At 36.6% G+C, this 18,460-nt stretch overlaps 1 protein-coding gene across 8 annotated transcripts in view; it reads left to right on the plus strand.

The window, feature by feature from the left end:
• The window catches only part of ITSN1 (intersectin 1), a 133,762-nt gene that overhangs the window by 44,390 nt on the left and 70,912 nt on the right, over window positions 1-18,460 (plus strand). For 7 of the 8 annotated variants that reach the window (XM_064152465.1, XM_064152471.1, XM_064152468.1 and 4 more), the window contains 9 exons: window positions 1,481-1,581; window positions 2,140-2,203; window positions 4,208-4,345; window positions 5,221-5,336; window positions 8,469-8,731; window positions 9,510-9,659; window positions 9,843-9,983; window positions 13,713-13,800; window positions 13,961-14,100. In XM_064152465.1, coding sequence (XP_064008535.1) covers window positions 1,481-1,581; window positions 2,140-2,203; window positions 4,208-4,345; window positions 5,221-5,336; window positions 8,469-8,731; window positions 9,510-9,659; window positions 9,843-9,983; window positions 13,713-13,800; window positions 13,961-14,100 — 1,201 coding nt within the window. The remainder of the gene's footprint in view (window positions 1-1,480; window positions 1,582-2,139; window positions 2,204-4,207; window positions 4,346-5,220; window positions 5,337-8,468; window positions 8,732-9,509; window positions 9,660-9,842; window positions 9,984-13,712; window positions 13,801-13,960; window positions 14,101-18,460) is intronic. The other variant, XM_064152466.1, reaches the window with a different exon arrangement.

Raw genomic sequence — 18,460 nt, forward strand, 5'->3', positions numbered from 1 at the left:
TCTATGAGTGGATCAGGTAAAAAGGATTTTCTGGTTTTGATTTATGCTGTTACAAATGCTTGTTTAATCTGGCTGCATTTCCATCTCCCCCAACCTTAATCAAAAAGGATAAAGCTTGAATGTGCCTAAAGACAGTGAAACTGCTTATGTTTTTTCAGTTTGAAGACTTGTCACCCTTCCAGCATGGGAAACTAAAGCTACAAATAACAGCACTCAACCTATTTTGTGAATAAATTTGAACTGGAGATATTATGTTTGTTGGTTGAATTCCATCATGAGAAATGTTGACTTCTTTCAGATGTAGTTTCTTCACTGTATTTTTCAGCAGATCTTACATTTGTTTTCCTTAATCAGCTTATGAATTAGTAGGGTAATATGAGATACTGCTTCTGTTAAGACATTTCTTATTATATTTAGGTAAAACTTCTAGTTTCTCTAAACTGTTTAGGTTACTTAATTATCTGGTAGCAATGTTAAAAAACAGAACTCAAGCATGTTGTTCAGCTTTACCAAAAAGACATAATTTGAGACACTGGATTATGATAAGTGTTTTCAAACTAGAAGTCAAACTTGTTGTGGTTTCAGGAATAGAAGGGCATATTCGTGAAAAGTGTTACAAAATTAACATAAAATGTTAATTCTCAATATTAATTTTGTGTGAATATGAATTATTTATTAGTATGTTTAAATTCAGAAAATTCTGTGAGATTCATTTGGATTCTCAGTTGACAGTAAGTTATTGCACAGAACTAAACAGTTTAAACAATCAAACTTGGAAAAAACAGGAATGCAAAACCAGGAAAAATTTTGGCTACCCAACAGGCACATATACTCACAGCATGTTGATTCCTGAGTATGTTTCCTGTACCAAGATACCTCCAAAAACTGCAGTTGTGATCCTGAGGGTAAAAATACAAAATATTCCAGGCAGAGGGAAGGAGGGGAAAACTGAGTTGCTGTAAGCTGCTGCAAGCTGCAAACAGGTGGCTGCTGTGAAGGATGCTTTCTGCAGGCAGGGACCCAGCTAAATGATCCACTAATGGGGAACTCAGCAGGGTTGGAGAGACTGCGATTGTCCCTCCATTAAATACACCTTTTGAAAATCTAACTGGCCGATAGGTACATGCATCACAAGTTTTTGCCAATGAATTAAAAATTTCCTGCCTCCTGTGACTACATAGGCACAGTGAGGGCCTGCGCAAGACACCTGACACTTGGTGCTGGCTGCTAGCCCTCAGGGCAGATTTGCTGAAGCCAGCCACCGTTTTTTTTGTCTGCTCTCAACTCCTGGACCCCACCCACGGGAGGAGGAGAGCAGTGACCGAAACCAGTCCAACGGGATTTAAGCCCTATCAGGACAAAAGGAACAATTTCAGGCATATAAAACTGATCTCTGTACAGCACTTCATCCTGTTGTATTTGTTAGCTTCATGTGAATAAAATTAATTTTCCTCCTTCCTTATCTTTTTTCTCATTCTAGTGTGCCTCCCGTGGCAGAGTGGGCTGTACCTCAGTCATCGAGACTAAAGTACAGACAGCTATTCAATAGCCATGATAAAACAATGAGTGGACACTTAACAGGTATTGAAACAGTTTTTGTTGTCTCCTTTTTTTGAAAACTATAAAAGGCCAATTATAATAGCATTTAGAATTCTATTGAGATAGTTAGATACTCTCATCTCTTCTGCCACTGAATGTTTTTCAACTGCTTAATGATTTTGTTTAGAAACAAATGTTCATCGTAGCAGCTATGATCGTTTTATCATCTCTTTATTTTCTGCAAAGCAAATTGGCACTGAGAAATGAATCTTGGCAAAAGTACAGTGGATTATGTGAAAACTTGTGTAGCCATTTACAGTGTTTTGTTCATTCTCTGATGAAGATGCCTGTTGTTTCAGAAAGAAACTGGAATGGTGCACTAGTTTAGTTTTTCCTGTTTCTGGGAGCATCTCCTTTCATAGCTTTTCTTTTTTCTTATCTCAGTGATTGTTATACAAAAAGGGAGGGGCTAGTTCATGCTGATAACATTTCTTCAGTGTTACCTATTCAGAACTAAGCTCTGCTTGTGTAGTATCTACCTTGTAATGCAAAAAAAAATACCTCTTTATTTGTTTGTTAATCATTATTTTGCTTTGTTAGGTCCACAAGCAAGAACTATCCTTATGCAGTCGAGTTTACCCCAGGCTCAGCTGGCTTCAATATGGTAAAAATAAATCTTATCATTTTTCATCAAATTGAAAACTGTACTTAAACTCTATCCTGCATACTGTGCGTTTGCTCTCCCTTTCCACTCTTCCTCTACGTTGCTCTTTTTAATGTGTAAATTTATAAGAGAAACCCTGCAGTGCTGTGCTTGTATTAATATGAATTCACAAAAGTAAAAAAAAGAGCATCTTTTATGCAATGCACATAGAAGTTTAAGTTGGGTTTCAATTACAGGGAATCTCTGGCAGAGTGGGTTTGTAGCCTCCTGTGTCTTCCATGTCCCCAGCCATATATGATACAGCACCAGTGAAAGCTATATGTTTGCACAGTTAATACAAAAGCAAGTTTAATCCAAAACCATGCGTTCTTTGAGGCTCATCTGCCTTTTATGTGAGTGTCTGAGGGTTTATTTTCAAAAAGCTAGAGTTAAATACGTTTACAATAATTGATTTTAAAAAACCTTAATCTCAGCTTCTTTCCCCCTTTAATTTCTTGTTAACTGAAGTTTATTATATTATTATTGTCACATGGAAACTTCTTTCTGATTGACTTGTATACTTTATAACTGTTTGAAAACCGTTGTTAACTCACTAACTCGTCTGGCTTTTGCATGAGTTCTGTGTTGTTGTGAGTGTTCTGAGTTGTGACTTTTGTGGTGTTACCCTAAGGTGACGTTGCAGTTCTTTGCTAAGCATCGTTGTTTTCATTGTATCTTAAAAAGCAGTCATTCCTTCAATAAGCTACAGTAAGAATAAGTCAACCCAGTCATCCAGCAGATGGTTAACCAAAAAATGCTCTGCTTGTTGCCAGTATTTTAAGTAGGTTGTGTGGGCAGGGAAATGACATCAGCATACTCAGGAGTTCTAAGCATAACTCTCTTAATCTCTGACATTCATAACTGCTGAGTCTGTCGAGATAAGAAATTGATTTTACAGCTTTTGTGGTCCTAAGTATTACTCCATTCTTTGATACATACTCTGTACCAGTGGAACCACTGCTGCCGTTCTTTGGGACAAGGTTTTTCACTTCATTGAAACTGGATTCACTGACTCAGACACACAAAGTGAAGAGCTAATACACAGCCTGTCAAGTTATTCTGTAGCAGCTGTTTTGGTATTTCTATAATAAAGATATTAAGGTAGACTGTTAAAATAGCTGATCAATTATATGTTTGCATGCTAGATTTTCGTTGTACTGACTTGTTCTTATGATCCAGCTTGAAGAGTTCAATAGCAGTAGCATAGATCAAATAAGGCTGTAATTGTCTTCCAAATTTAAATTATATGAAGTCCTGTGCCTTGAGGCATTGAGAGAATGTATCAACTGCTTACTTTTGATTTTCATAGTGTTGTGGGCAATTTTCTTGCATGATGAGAATATAGCATGCTGGAGAAGCAAAGGTGGTGTGTAAGTTGTGAAATTTTCTCCTTAACATGAGTTAAAATATTTTGTATATCTGTTTGACTACTGGGTTTAGGCCATTCAGATATGTTAGACATATTAAAAATTATGGAGTATAACGCTAACTTTTTTTTTTTGGTGCTTGACTGTACTAGAATGATAATGGAATTTATTTAAATGCAAACATGTGCTCTGGAATGTGTAATAGGAGCCTTCAGGAAAGACTGAGAAAAGAGAAAACCCAACCAAAAAATTAGATCAAACATCTGAGCGGATTCTTTTCTGCATTGTCCTGTGTTGAAGAAAATTCTGTTGATTAATGTTGCTGATATAGCCTACGGTACAGGCAGCACTGAAAGTGTGTTAGAGTAAGCAGAAGCTATGGCTATCAGGATTGTTTCAAGGCACATGCATGAGAATGTGGGAAATAGTGAAACGTTTGGGTTTTGCTTTTTATTTGTTTTGAAGAAGTAAGTTTATGTAGGGGAAAAAAAAGTGAAAATTCTATTAATTTGTAACAGAATACATTAAAACTGTTATTTTTACCAATGATCTTTAATATTTAAGAATCTACTTATTTTTTTGCCTTCCCTTTAAAAAGGAATCTTTCTGATATTGATCAAGATGGAAAACTTACAGCTGAAGAGTTTATTCTGGCTATGCACTTAATTGATGTAGCCATGTCTGGTCAGCCGCTGCCACCTGTACTGCCTCCAGAGTATATTCCACCTTCATTTAGGTAACTGATTATAATTCTGGAATTTCATTCCTTAAGTTTTCTTTTATTTGGGAAAGCCATCCTATGAGTGTAAAGTGTGAGAGATGGAAAAGTAGCTGCTTTCATTTTTGTACTGCATCTGTGATGCAGAGTACCTCTTTGTTAGGAAATGCTTGTCTGGGTTTTTGGTTTTCTTACAAGAGCTGCATGCTAGAAATAACAAGAATTCCCTGTAAGAATACAGTTTTGGCCAATATTTTGTTAGCATGCCTTCCAAAACTTAGTCTGGCCATATATGTTTAAAGTTCAAGTTTATACTTCTGTAAAGCAAATGGGGTGTATTGGAATTCAGAATATGCTATGAATTTGCCTTGTAGCAAATTCAGATGTTTTTTGACATTACCTCTGTTTCTTCATTTTACTTTTCATAAAGAAATGGGTGGGAAGACAGTAACAACAATGAAAAGAAATATTTGCTTAGAATGATAACTTCATGTTCTTTAAGTATCCTCCTGAAGATTATGATTTTTTTTCTTTATTCCATGCAAGTTCTTGTTCTTAGCTTTACAATAGTGAGGTCTTTTGTCTTTCCAACTTTTGATGTAGCTTAAGTTGGCATTTCCTCACCTTCAGGCTGGTCACAAGACATCTTAGAGCAGAACTGAATGCATGTGAAGGTTGCATGGTGCTAGGTTTTGGAGGTCACCAGTGTGTGGAACTCTGGACAAAGCAGTTATCTTAATGGCAAAGGCTGAGTAAAATCCTCTGGGTAACACTGACGGAATATTATATATCATTAAACATTGCATCATCACACTCAATTTGTGGTTTAATTATCACATATTTGACAAATACAGGTTCTTTTAAGCGACTTAGAGTTTTCTTTCTATTGCCAGAAGGGTACGCTCTGGTAGTGGCATATCTGCTGCAAGTTCAGGATCTGTAGACCAAAGGTTACCAGAAGAACCATCATTAGAAGAAGAACAGCAGCAACTGGAAAAAAAATTACCAGGTGAGCAACCAAAACCAGAGATGTGTGAGTGCTATTATCATCAGGTTATATGGTGTGGACTTCTAAAAGCTTATTAAGAAATGTTTTATTTCCAAATCAGTTCATAACATGGCAGAGGTATAACTAACACATTGCTTGATGCATCTGATTCCTGTCTGTGGTATGAGCCTTTCTGTTATTGACAATGGACATGTTTGGGCTGCTTAACAGATGAAATGCTTTGCTTATATACTCTTTATAAGATCACAGTATACATACAGAGACCTGTTGCATTGCAGTCTGTGCAACAGTATGTTTCTTTATACAAGCATTAGGAGCTCTGCCTTTTGGCAAATATATTTTTTAAAAGAGGAGGTAAGAGTTTTAAAAAATTATAGAAAGCCTTTGGTTAGGGAAGACTCACTCTTCCTTTTACTTTAATTTTGTTCTAAGGTGATCAGAATGTTGCACAGCTGAAAATGTAGCAGTATAGCACATTTAAACACTACCAGAATAGTGCTTTTCTGGTTTGTTCAAAATGATTTTTCATGTTCAAAAAAATTGATCTCTAGCATTGTATTGTCTCTTTGGTCACAGCTTACATCTAGGTTCATACTTTAGGAGACTTTCCAGGGTGATGTCAATGTCTTCCCATAAGTCTGTGAACACTTTAGAGCTCATGACTGTGTACCTTTAGTTAAGATTAATTTTATTGCACATGTGCAGTACTCTGTATCCATTAACATTCTGATTTCATCTGCCAGATCACAAAGTTTTGTGAGATTCTTCTAAAGGTCTTTGCAGTCAGGTTTTTATTTTAATGCTGTAACTCTGTGTCATCATCTCCAGAAGCAGACTCATTGCTTTTCAGTCCCTTCCCAGATCACTGTTGCACGTTGAACAGCACAGTTACTAGCAGAGGTCTTTGAAGGAGTCTACTGAAAATCTTTTGTAGTGAAAGTTCATAATTTATTTTGCTCCTCAATTCTAATCTTTCAGCTGTTTGTTAGTTCACAAGTACCTTTTATCTCATTCCTTACCAGGTTAGGTCAGAGGATCTGCATGTGAGCAATTCAGTTATAGCCCTGTCTTCGTTTTATGTTTTTTAATGAACTGCTGCTGGCAGTCTGAGTAATTCCTGCCTTGTAGGAGCATGAAGGGATATGGCAGGAACTGCTGAAGCAGCCCTTGCTGAGGTCTCAAAATGAAGCATTTGGTCACAGGTGAGGTATGACTCTCCTGTATTGGCACTTTGAGGCCTAGGTCTTGTGTCTCTGAAATCAGGGAATTTTGGGTATGTTGTTTGTAGTGTCAGGAATATCAACTACTGCCTTGGCTTAGTTTCTTTATTGAGCTTTGAAATCTTGCAGACATTCTTCGATAGACCTAATCTTTTTCAGCTTACTTATTGATTCACTTTGGCCTGTTTAGACTTGAGAGGCAGATCTTTACTGCATTGGTTCTTACATGGTATTGTTTAGTCGTCTATACTAACTGTCTATTGTAGCATTTGCTAATTTGCCCAGAGTGGGAGTAGGTTGACTTCTCTGTAGCTTTCAGAATCATTATACTGTCTTTTCTTAAAGATTGATATTGCACTTGTCATCTTCTAGTCTTACAGCATTGATGTTGATCAAAGGATGGATTGCACAGCTAGTAGTTAGTGAATTTTGTATTTGAACTGTGAATTAGCATTGTCTGGGTTTGGCAACCTGTTACTCTTTTATTTCTATTTTAAAACCATTTTTGCAACTAGTGTGTTTTAAGTCTTTCATTGTATTTGATGTACAAGTTTTTTTCATTATAGAGGTCACTTCCAATAGTGGATGTCATCCTGTTTCTTTGTTGGCTTTGCTAAAAATCTAGCTAGCCATTGGGATTTTATTATTTGAAACATTTGAAAGAGTTCTTACTGCTGGCAGTAAGAAGCTTTCCCCTGAGGACAGTAACACAAACCAATAGATAATTATTTGGAGTGTCCACACTGGCTTCTTGGGCAGCCGTCTTAGAACCCCATGTTTCTTCTTAGTGGCATGTGTTTTCCAAGCCTTTAACATGGTCCATGCTGTCTGCAAGTGTTTTATCCCTTTACCTATTCCTTTTAACTGACTTTCTAGGCATAGTATTCTAAACTTCTTTTTGTTTGTTTTTCTAAATCTATGGGAGTTGTAATCACATTCTTTCTCAGTCTGTGTCTTAATATTCTTTGAACTTAATTGCTAATTTTAAACAAACTCGACAAACATCCAAATGTTTAATTTTTTTTTCAAGTTTATGAAAACTGATGATTAGCAAAAGAAAAGGGAGCCCAACTTAGGAAAAAAAAAAACTGACTGTTCAACTGATTCGGCAGATGTCAGGCCAAAGAATCAAAGAGTTACTGCATGCACACTTTGAAGTAAATCTGTGCTATCTCTTTGTTTCCATGACAAAAATGTATGTAGTAGGTGTGTGGGGTATAAGAATGGAGTATACAGGGTATGAAAAGACACAGAAGGCAAAATGGAGAGAATAATTTGGAGCAACTGTGGGGGAGGGGCCTGGAAACCTGGAACAGGTGAAGTTTGATCCCTGGTATTGCAGAATAATGTCAGGGGACCCATTCTGGAACTGAGATCATTCTTTTAGGACAGTAAGTAGCAAGAACTCAAATCTGAGGGAATCCAGTCTTCCTGATTTCAGCTGCTCAAGAGCTGAAGCAAGTAGTACATTTCCCTGAGAGTAGCAAGTAATCTTGCAAGAATATCGGCTTTAAGCACATTCTGGTCATCTGCATAATGGATTTTTGATAACATAGTTGTCAGAATTCTTTAATTGTAGTAACTGAAGTGTTAGTTCTTGTACTGCTACTGTTATCAACTATACAGAGGAACTCCAGCTCCCATGTCCTTGCTTGGACGAGCTTTCTGAGCTTTGTTAAGAAACCCAGAAGCCTGAGCAGTAGGAACTGAAATGAACACCTTGGTTTCTTTAGAGTGTTGGTTTAAGGAATCTACAGTATAAATGCTGTAGAGCTCTGTTATCACCAGTTGAGAGCTGCACCTAGTACTATTGGAAGATGATTTCACTTTGATCCACCATATATGGATTTTATCTTTGTTAGTCAGTAGCAGCATTTAATTCTCCTTCGCCCCCTGTTTCCACATATTAAAGTTACATTTGAAGATAAAAAACGGGAGAACTTTGAACGTGGCAATCTGGAACTTGAAAAACGGAGGCAGGCTCTCCTGGAACAGCAGCGCAAAGAACAAGAGCGTCTAGCACAGCTGGAACGGGCAGAGCAGGAAAGGAAAGAACGTGAGCGGCAGGAGCAGGAACGAAAGAGGCAGCTGGAACTAGAGAAACAGTTGGAAAAGCAGCGGGAATTGGAACGGCAGAGAGAAGAGGAAAGAAGGAAAGAAATAGAAAGAAGAGAGGTAACCAACTGGGTAAAAGGAGGGTGGTTGTCGCTGGAGCTGTGTTTGATTAGAACAAAATGTAGTGTGTACGCTTAACTATTTTGCTGTTATTTAAAGAATGAACACCATTACATTTCTGGGTTTTTGAAGGTAAGGTAAGAGTTGGTTCTCTCTTTCATGTCAGATGAATAGGTGAGATATTTACATCTAGCACACTGTGCTCCTAAACTCATATTTCTTTAAAAAAAAAAATCTTTGCTATAAAGAGATGCTTGAATGAACAAAGAAAAACTTAAAGATGCTGTTGATGTTCATAATCTGTGGTGAATTAATTTACTAATAAAACACATAGTGGTTAACTTTAAAACCTGCTGTTTTGACACATTGTCAAATAATGATGCATTCAGTGCAGCAGCATTTAGCTATTCTTTACAAAGCTGCAAAATATATAGTGTTGGAGGCTGTAAAGAGATTTGAATCTATCCTGGCAAGTTCTTGAAGTCTTAATGTGAAACAACTTGTTAAATCAGGAAGTCAGATCTTGGAAATCTGATTTAAATAGAGTGATACTCTGTTCAGTCTCCTCTCAACTGTACAGTGAAGCCTTACTTCAGCGCTTCCAAGTGAGCACTGACATAGTTGAGCAGTTTCTGTGTTTAGAGGCACACATTTAGTGAACAGTTTAGAATTGTGTTTGTATCGACATTTTGATTCCCCATTAGAATGAGAGTATTGTCAGTTAGAATTGTTTCTCAAAATAGATCTTTCATTTATTTGTTTTTGTTAAATGCTGCAGGCTGCAAAACGGGAACTTGAGAGACAGCGGCAACTTGAGTGGGAGCGTAATCGTCGGCAAGAGCTGCTAAATCAAAGAAACAAAGAACAAGAAGACATAGTTGTTTTAAAGGCTAAGAAGAAGACCTTAGAATTTGAGCTGGAAGCTCTAGTAAGTGATCTCATTGCAGATAAAACACACAGGCAGAGTAGTAGCTGTCGTATGGCTATGTCTATTTTCTAGAATTTCAACTTTTATGCATAGAGTAGAAGTACTCTTTAGATCCTGACTTGCTTGACAAACCATTCTGGTAAAAAGGAGAGATATTTTTCTTTTTTTTTTTGTCTCCTAAAGAATGATAAAAAAAATCAGTTGGAGGGAAAGCTTCAGGATATCAGATGTCGTTTGTCTACCCAAAGACAAGAAATTGAAAGTACAAATAAATCTAGAGAACTGAGAATTGCGGAAATCACCCATTTGCAACAGCAGCTACAGGTGAGAAAACATTCTCTGTTTGAGTTATTAGCCTTGGATTGTGACCTCCTCAACTGCATCAATCACCTAAGCAAACTTGCTGCAATGTATGTTGTGTTGTCTCTTGTGTGTAAGAATTTGTCATTCTTTTAAATGAATCTTCTTCAGTGAATTGCTTTCTGCACTCCAAAATGTGTCTGTAACTATTACTTCATCCTCATTGAATCCTGTTTTGTGTGGAGCAGTAAATTGTTTGGCTGAAGATATTAAAGGGTTTGGGGATATGAGAATGAAATACCACGGCATGTTATTTTATTGGGGAAGTGATTGCTGTTTGTGTGTTGAAAGAGTGAAATTTACTTCAGGGGAGTGGCTTGTTGATGATGCTTTAAAAAATATGCATTATAAAATAATGAAATTTCAAAACTGAATTTGAGTTGAACAAATTTACTCTAACCCTGGGCATTCCTCTTTCCTACTTCTCTAAGATTATCTGCCAAATTGAAGATGGAATTGAGTACATGTCTGCTTTAATGAAAGAATGTTCTTTGTCATTTTAAAGGTTTCTAGATGAGTTGCTGCACTTGATTTAGGGATTTTCCTCTTTAATAAGTATTTTGTATTGCTTGAAATTTGTTCTCGGTGTTTTTTTACTACTACAAAGAATCTTATGAATGCTTAGGTTTAAAGCCTGTATCACCTGGATTGGAAGTGACCTCTGAAGATCATCTAGTCCAACCACCCTGGAGTGAACAGGGGCATTCTCAACTAGATCAGGTCACCCACAGTCCTGTTGAGTTTCACCTTGAATATCTCCAGGCATGGTGCCTCAACCATCTCTCTGGGCAGCCTGCTCCAGTGCTCAACCATCCTCATTGTAAAGAACTTTTTCCTAACATCCCATCTGTATCTATTCTTTCCTAATTTCAAAGCGTTGCTTCTCGTCCTATTGCTGCAGGCCTTCATAAATAGTCCATCTCCAGTTTAACTCTAGGCCCCCCTCAGGTACTGGAAGGGTGGTGATTAGGTCTCCCTGGAGCCATCTCTTCTCCAGACTGAACAACCCCATCTCCCTCAGCCTGTCTTCATAGCAGAGGTGCTCCAGCCACCTGATCGTTTTCATGCCCTTCCTCTGGACCTGCTTCATCAGGTGTTTGCTGTTATGAGGGCTTTAGAACTGGACACAGTACTGCAGGAGCAGTCTTGCCAGAGCAGAGCAGCATGGCAGAATCACCACTCTGTCACTTGTCATTTCAGGACGATGGAAATAGTTTAATGTATCTGACACTGACTATGGAAAAATGAGCTAGGTCTAAGGAGTAATTATTCTTCAACCTATTAATTAGTTTCAGGATGGAGTTTAATCAAACTTGTAGAAATTGTACATCCTGAGTAATGACAATCTGTGTTAGTTATATAAATCTGTGGTATCTGGTGAAGTGGTGTTTCCAGGGATATTTGGAGGGATCCTGTCTTCCGAACACCTGAACTGTACATGTTTTGATCATGGTTTTACTGTCTCCAGGGCTTCTGCTAGTTAGCTGCAGATAGTTTGTTCCTCCTTGGTGAACGCTGACTGCAAAGCAATGTGACTCTCCCCTGAAGCACTGGAAGCAGGATATGTGGCAGAGACTTAAGATACGTAGTGATATGTGTTTCTTGAGTGCCCTCTTGCTCAGGATGTAGGCTTAGAAGAGAGCTTTCTCATTAGATTGACAGGAACTGTCAGGGTTTTGTTGCTTCATTTACCATCTGCTGCTATACAGATCATTATTCAATTCTTGGTAATACCATGTTGAATGAAACTTTATCTCTTAAATATAACTAAAAGATGTGGAAAAGCATGTTGTGGATGCTGTTGGAGTAGATGTTTATTATGTGGTTGTCTGTGATTTCAGGACACAGAACTTCACATTCCCGATCTCAAGGCATTCTGTTTTTAAATGCCCTTCAAGCTATTATGTGTATTACGATTGACTGTTTTTGGAGTTCAGAAGTATTCTGACTTTGAAAAATGAACAGCTAAAGATAGGATTAGCTTCCACCCTGAAATACTGTCCTGTGTTACTTTTTGTGCTTGAAAAATTATTGTTTTCCTGTAAATCTTGTTATATTATGACATCTGTTGTGGTATTTAGCTATCTAAATAGTTCTTCAATTGGAATCTTATGATTTTGATATCCTTGTGTCTTGAAAGGTGATTTCCTTTCCACTTTCTCTCAAGGTTTGTCTATCAATAAATTTAGTCTACTAGATGCCAACTTTCTTGGATTGTGCTGCTTGAAAACTTAATTTCCACGATGCCTTTGTGCTACACTAATTTAATAATAATGTTTAAATTTTTCATCCAAAACTGTGGCATGGGGCATGCAGATGTTTGGGTGGGAAACTGGTAGAAGGCAAGGTGTGAATCTTGCATTTAGTTTAAGAACATGGTAACAGTGGGATTTGAGAAGGATTAAGCCTCCTCAGGGAGATGATGTGGAAAGTGCTGTATTACATAGTGCTCTTTCTCATTTGGCTCTAGATGAGGAATAGTAATATTTGGCCTTCATGATATCCCTGAAGGACTGAAAAGGATCTGCTGATGCTATAGACAGTGTGGCTGAATAGAGAGAGGCAGATGTAACTCTTGATAGTCAAATACATAGTTTTTCCTTGTTACTTTGTGAATTTATGAAGTCCTTGACTCTATGCTGTTTTCTGGAACATAAAGAGATTACAATAGTCTGCAGTTATTGTATAATCATAAGATCTGAGCTGAATGCCATGAGTGAAGTGGGATAACTATGAAGTCAAGGCAGTATAGTCAACCTTGTAAGGGAAAACCTTTGCTTCTCTTGGACTCTCCCTGGTATTAAGTTATTAGGTGACATGTATTCTTGGGGTCATTATTTGTAATTCTTCGTGACAAATTGAAATTGTCAGATGGTTGATTGCTCAAAAGCCTGCAGTTCAAGACAACTGCTGAAATACATTACTTGCCTTGTCTGAAAGATCAGATGTTGACACTCAGGCAGCTTTTATAAAATAAGCTGTTTCACCTCATGCTTCTAGAATATGTTTTTTATTACTTGAATTTGAAGGTCATGGCTTTTGGAAGATGGATGAAGTAGCAAAAAGAGCAAGAATTATATGTGTGTATGTGTCTCACCAAAGGAGAAATTTCTCTTCTGTGGGATCTCCTGTAATATATAGGTGTACAGTCTTGGGATTGTGTTGAGTTTAAGTGAGACTGCAATCCTCTTTCCAGAGTTCCGAATTGAAGACTCTGGTCTTCTCTTCTGACAGAGCTTGTCTTGCATAGCTTTTGGGATTCCTTTAAAGTGAAAGCATTTATCTTATCTTCTTTAACTGTAAATCTTTGTCTTCCTATTCCTGATCCAATTTTCTATTACCTTATTAAAATGAGAATTAAGTGATTAGTCAGTGCTTGTTTTACACTTCCTGATACCTGTCCTTGTCTTTGTCCTGAATTTCAAGTAATTCCAAGACAAATTATGTATTAAATGAGAACCAATTATCAATTAATCTGCTTAAATTTTATATGTTCACCTTTTTGTATTGGCAGAGAACTGCATCTGAGTGGTAGTACACAGTGATTAGATAATAGCAATAATATATACTTGAATGAGAGAAAAAGTCATTACAGAAGAAATCAAAATGAGAGGTCTTACTTTTAAGGTCATACCTCACTCACCTTTTGGTCTCTTTCTTTTCTTATTTTCTCTCTCCTTGTCTCCTCTTCAGGAATCTCAGCAGATGCTTGGAAGGCTGATTCCAGAAAAGCAATTACTCAATGATCAGTTGAAGCAAGTTCAACAGAACAGTTTGCACAGTAAGTATGTTTCTGTACACGTATGGGACGTGATGTCAGAATACACGGTGCACTCTAATTCCTTTCATTATGTTGCAAGATGGATGTTGAGAAATGTTGCTTCTTATGACCTGAAATTCTCTGTGTAAGAATACTTATTTGACAATATGTTTAAAAACAGGAGATTCTCTTCTTACTATCAAAAGAGCCTTAGAAGCCAAGGAACTAGCACGTCAACAGCTTCGAGACCAGCTAGATGAAGTAGAAAAGGAAACCAGGTCTAAGCTTCAGGAAATTGATATTTTCAATAATCAACTGAAGGTAATTCTAGACTTCTTAACCTTTTCTTTTAAATATTTGGATAATTATTTTCTAACTTGATTATTAAAAGAATCTTGAAGCAGAGGGAATGATTTAGAATGTCAATTTTGGGAATATAATCTATTTTAAATTATTTATTGTTTTGGATTGACTGGGAGTGTTTGGTTTGGTTTAGATTTTTATTTTGTTGTTGTTGTTGTTTTATTTTGTTTTGCTTCCTTTCTAATATTTTCTTCTTTCTGTTGTGCTTTTGAAGTTGGGAGTGTTCTTTTGGTACTTCTAAGAAAGTGCTGTTCAGCATTCAAGCTCAGAGTTTAAGTCACTTTATCCTGCAAAATCTATTTAAGAATAAATCTGAGCTCTGATTCCAGATCCCTGATTGGATATATGAGCTTGACATCAGGGAAGTGCAGGATTGTAGTAGGTCAGCAAATCTGCTGGAATCAGTACTTCAAATTGAAATCTTTCATAAAGAGACTTGATTTTTTTTTTTTGATGACACGAAATCTTTATTTGCTGTTTGTAAGCTCATACTTGTTCTGTCTGTTGCTTGTGGTTTCACACTTTATTGATTAGTCTTTGGTTAAAACTATGTGGGTTTTGTTTATTTCTGCACAAGAAAATGCAGAAATCAATAGGCAAATTGTTCCCCAGAGGGAAATATAAATCGGTCTTTGGTTACAACCTTCTGGTAGAATTCATTTTTTCACTGAAAATATTCCAATTCTAAATTCATCTGCTAATTCAAGTATTTCAGCTAATTTGTCCTGAAAGCTGACTAAAAAAACACTCAATTTTTCTGTAAGATGTAAGAAACTGTGCTGCAAGTATTTTAGAAGAAATACTATGATTGATACATTAATGTTTCTGTAGTTGTTTTGAAATTAGGTGGACTATGATTGCAGCGTGTGCTTTGGGGCAGAGGGCTTAAGCATCAAATAGCTGCTTTTAATATTAAAGTTATTAATAATTCTAGGAAAAATTAAAAGGTGTAGACCATACTACTGTCTGTTTCCATGTCAATTTACAGACAACCTTCATGGCCTTAGGCAGGGAAATAGTATAGGGAGAATCACTGCAGTCGTAAGAGATACAAGACAAACAAAAGGTGCAGTTTATTTTAAAAGAACACATAATGGTTTATATCAATTAAATTTTGTAATATAAGTTTTATGGACACAGTTAGACATGTTCTTTTTTGGTGATTTGAAAAAAGAAATCAAAATTCATGGTGTTCTGCAGATAAATATGACCAAAGATACTAATTCTAATATCATTTTGATCAGTTTGATCATAAATGACCTAAAGAGTTTAGAAATGGGCAGAGAATGGGAAGAGTCTTAGCACTGTGACAGTAACACCTCTCCCCCCCAATCAAACAAATAAAATTCAATATTTTGAATATTGAAGAGCTCAATTTAACAAATAAGATCAAGATAATTAAAAATTGAAGATGAACATTAAGCAAAGGTATTAGTTTATCAGCAGCATGTCTGCCTTCTATCCAAGAATATCTTGACTGTTCGTAAACTGTTTTGTAGTTTAATGGGAAAATTGATTTCTGTGTTCAAATTTTGAGTGTTGAAAATGAGTTATGTGGACTCATCTTTGGGAAGATGTTGGCTAGCTTCCTCTGATTTGAGGCTATTTTGCCCTTCATATGTAGAAGCAATGCTTATTGGAAAGAACTTTTTCATCTTGTATGTTGATTTTTTTGGCTTGCTGCATCTTTCTTTGCTTTTTTTGGAAGAGATGCATTTAAGAGAGTCAGTTGTGCTATTGAAACTGAGAGGTGGGAGTTGTCTCTTCTTTTTGCAGTTTCACTAGATATGTAAGGTATATTTTGACTGGCCTGGGTGATTTTATTACTGGATTTAAATATCTTCAAAAGCACATGTACCTCTTTGATGGACTCGGCATGGAATGGTTGTAGCACTCTCAGTGCTGGAGAGCTGCTGTGTATGCAGCGGTGATTTAATGGTTGTGGTTCTTGTGGAGAGAGCTCTCAGAATTGTATGCATGAATCAAGTGAAATCTGCCCTGAGACACAGTTTTATTAGGGTTTGTGTGATGTGGAATTTCTGCTGTTAAACCAAAGCAGAACACACCTATCCCTGGAGTAATGATACTGCCCAAAACACAAAAATTCCACCACATCTGAGCTCTAAATATAATAAAGAGTTCTTATCTTGTAAACTGAGGGAAAAATAGGTAAAGGTAAAATAGTTTACTTCAAAATGCCCTTTTTATTAAATAAATAAATGAATGTTAAATCTCCATTTGAAATCAGGACGATTTCTAAATTATCTTTTGAAACTAAAACTTCTTTAGCGATAATCTTTGCACTTCAGTATACTGACTGAAAGATGTACATTTGATGTGGTGGCTCTTAGGATGGGAGCACTATAGTTGACACCGTCTTGTGCAGCTTTTGTTCTCTGAAAAGAACAAAAGCTGCACGAGACAGTCTTCAGTAACACAGCTAACTTCTGGATGAGCAGCAGAAAGGTAGGCTTCAGTTGCGAACTCCCAAGGGGAAAAAAAACAAACAATTTAAATATTATTTATATACCATCTTAAAGAACTTGGCATGGATTTCCTACAGGGAGAGATATTAATAAATGTGTTTTATTACTTAAGATGTTTATTTTAATTGAAAATAATACAAATGTTAGCTGCTGCTCTATGAGTACAAGGTATATGCCAAAAGTTACTTTTTTTTTCCCAAGTGCTTGAGAGACAGTGAAGTTGACAGCAACATTAAATTACAACCTTTTGACACTGTTGTTGAGATGAATTCTTTATTGGCTATGAATATTGGTGGCCTTATCTGCTATGTGAACATGTCTTTAGGTTTGCAAAACTTCATTCTCTTGAAGCAGGATGCACTTGATCTACTGATAGTAAATACAGAAATATACCACAACAGTATGAGAAAAAGAAACAATTTAACTAATATTTAGTGTGCCTTTTCATTGAGACAATAAGGTTTACCCAGTACTCCAATCTATTTTAGGTTACCAGTCAATTTGTTAATGTAATAGTAATGTACACTAGATTGCACTGCATTTGCCTCCGTATTATAGTTTGTTCTGCAATTAGTGAATATGTAAACCACCTCTTAAATTAGCTCATCTTCATGTCTTAACATATCAGCATGTTAATAGCATCTACGGCTGATTAGGGAATTAAACATTGGTTTGGTTTGGTTTTCCACTGGATCTTTCGTTGCCTCTAAATAGCTGATGTCATTTTCTTCTGGTTAGTCTTTTGGAACTCAAGTACTTGTTACTTTTGTTTCAAGTTATAATCTCAAGAGTTGGAAATGCTGGTAGAGTTCTGTTTCTTTCAAAACCTTTGAGTGTAGAATGTTATTAGTATGTCAGTACAGGTAGTTTTAAGTATCTATATTGAGTATCCTTAGGTAGAACCATGTGCTTTTAGGAAACTCTTAGTACTTGGTGTGCAGAGGAATCGTTACCTTAGCCTGAAGCTGATCAGATGTCCCTTAAAAGCAGACATGAGGTGCTATCAGAGAAGATGAGCCTTGTGAATACTGGTGTGTTTAACTATAGGGTGACAGAATTTGAAATGAGGTTGAAAGTTGGGCTGCTTTTTGTGTCCTGAATTATACTTAAAGGAGTCTTAACTTCCATTATGCTTAAAAAAATCTTCACCTGGAAACTTAATAATTGATACAGCTATTAGTAAAATGTCACTAAGCACTTGTTTATTTTCTCTACTTTATAAAATAAATTTGTGGAAGGGAGGGCTTTATATTAGATTTCCTATTTGTATATTTATATTCATGCTATAATGTACAAATTCTTTCTACATTGTGTGAAACTACATTTAAATGTTACAAAAATCAGTCATTGCACACTGTCAAACAAAGTAATAGTAATTCCTAATGTGGTTCTTGTTTCTAAAGACCCAAAAATCATTTCATATAAAATAAGTATTTAGAGGTTGCCTATGTTAATGGACAGGAGAAGACAACAAATAAATTAATATTTCTGAAACACTTTAGTCTTGTTGAGAAGCTGTATTGAGTGCCTGGGCAAAGTGGTGGGCAAGAATCAGGTTCTTAAGAATGTTTTACATTTTGTGTCGTGTTCCAGTTGTTGTCAGTCCCTGTCTAGTCAATGTGCACTGGACAAGTCTTGCATATGAATGCCTGTTTACATTTGAGCATTTCTTTCTTCCAGTCAGTGGCAATAGAAGATGCAATGCTGCAGTGCCTGGCAGTTCTCCTGGGCTGCGTCAACTACTTAGACTCCTTTCTAAAGGTCTCCATGCCATACTCAGGCAGTACACAACTATCTCAATCTGAGTGATGAACCTCCTCCAGTTATGTGCT

Source organism: Pogoniulus pusillus, chromosome 12 (genome assembly GCF_015220805.1).
Source record: "Pogoniulus pusillus isolate bPogPus1 chromosome 12, bPogPus1.pri, whole genome shotgun sequence".
NCBI lineage: Eukaryota > Metazoa > Chordata > Aves > Piciformes > Lybiidae > Pogoniulus > Pogoniulus pusillus.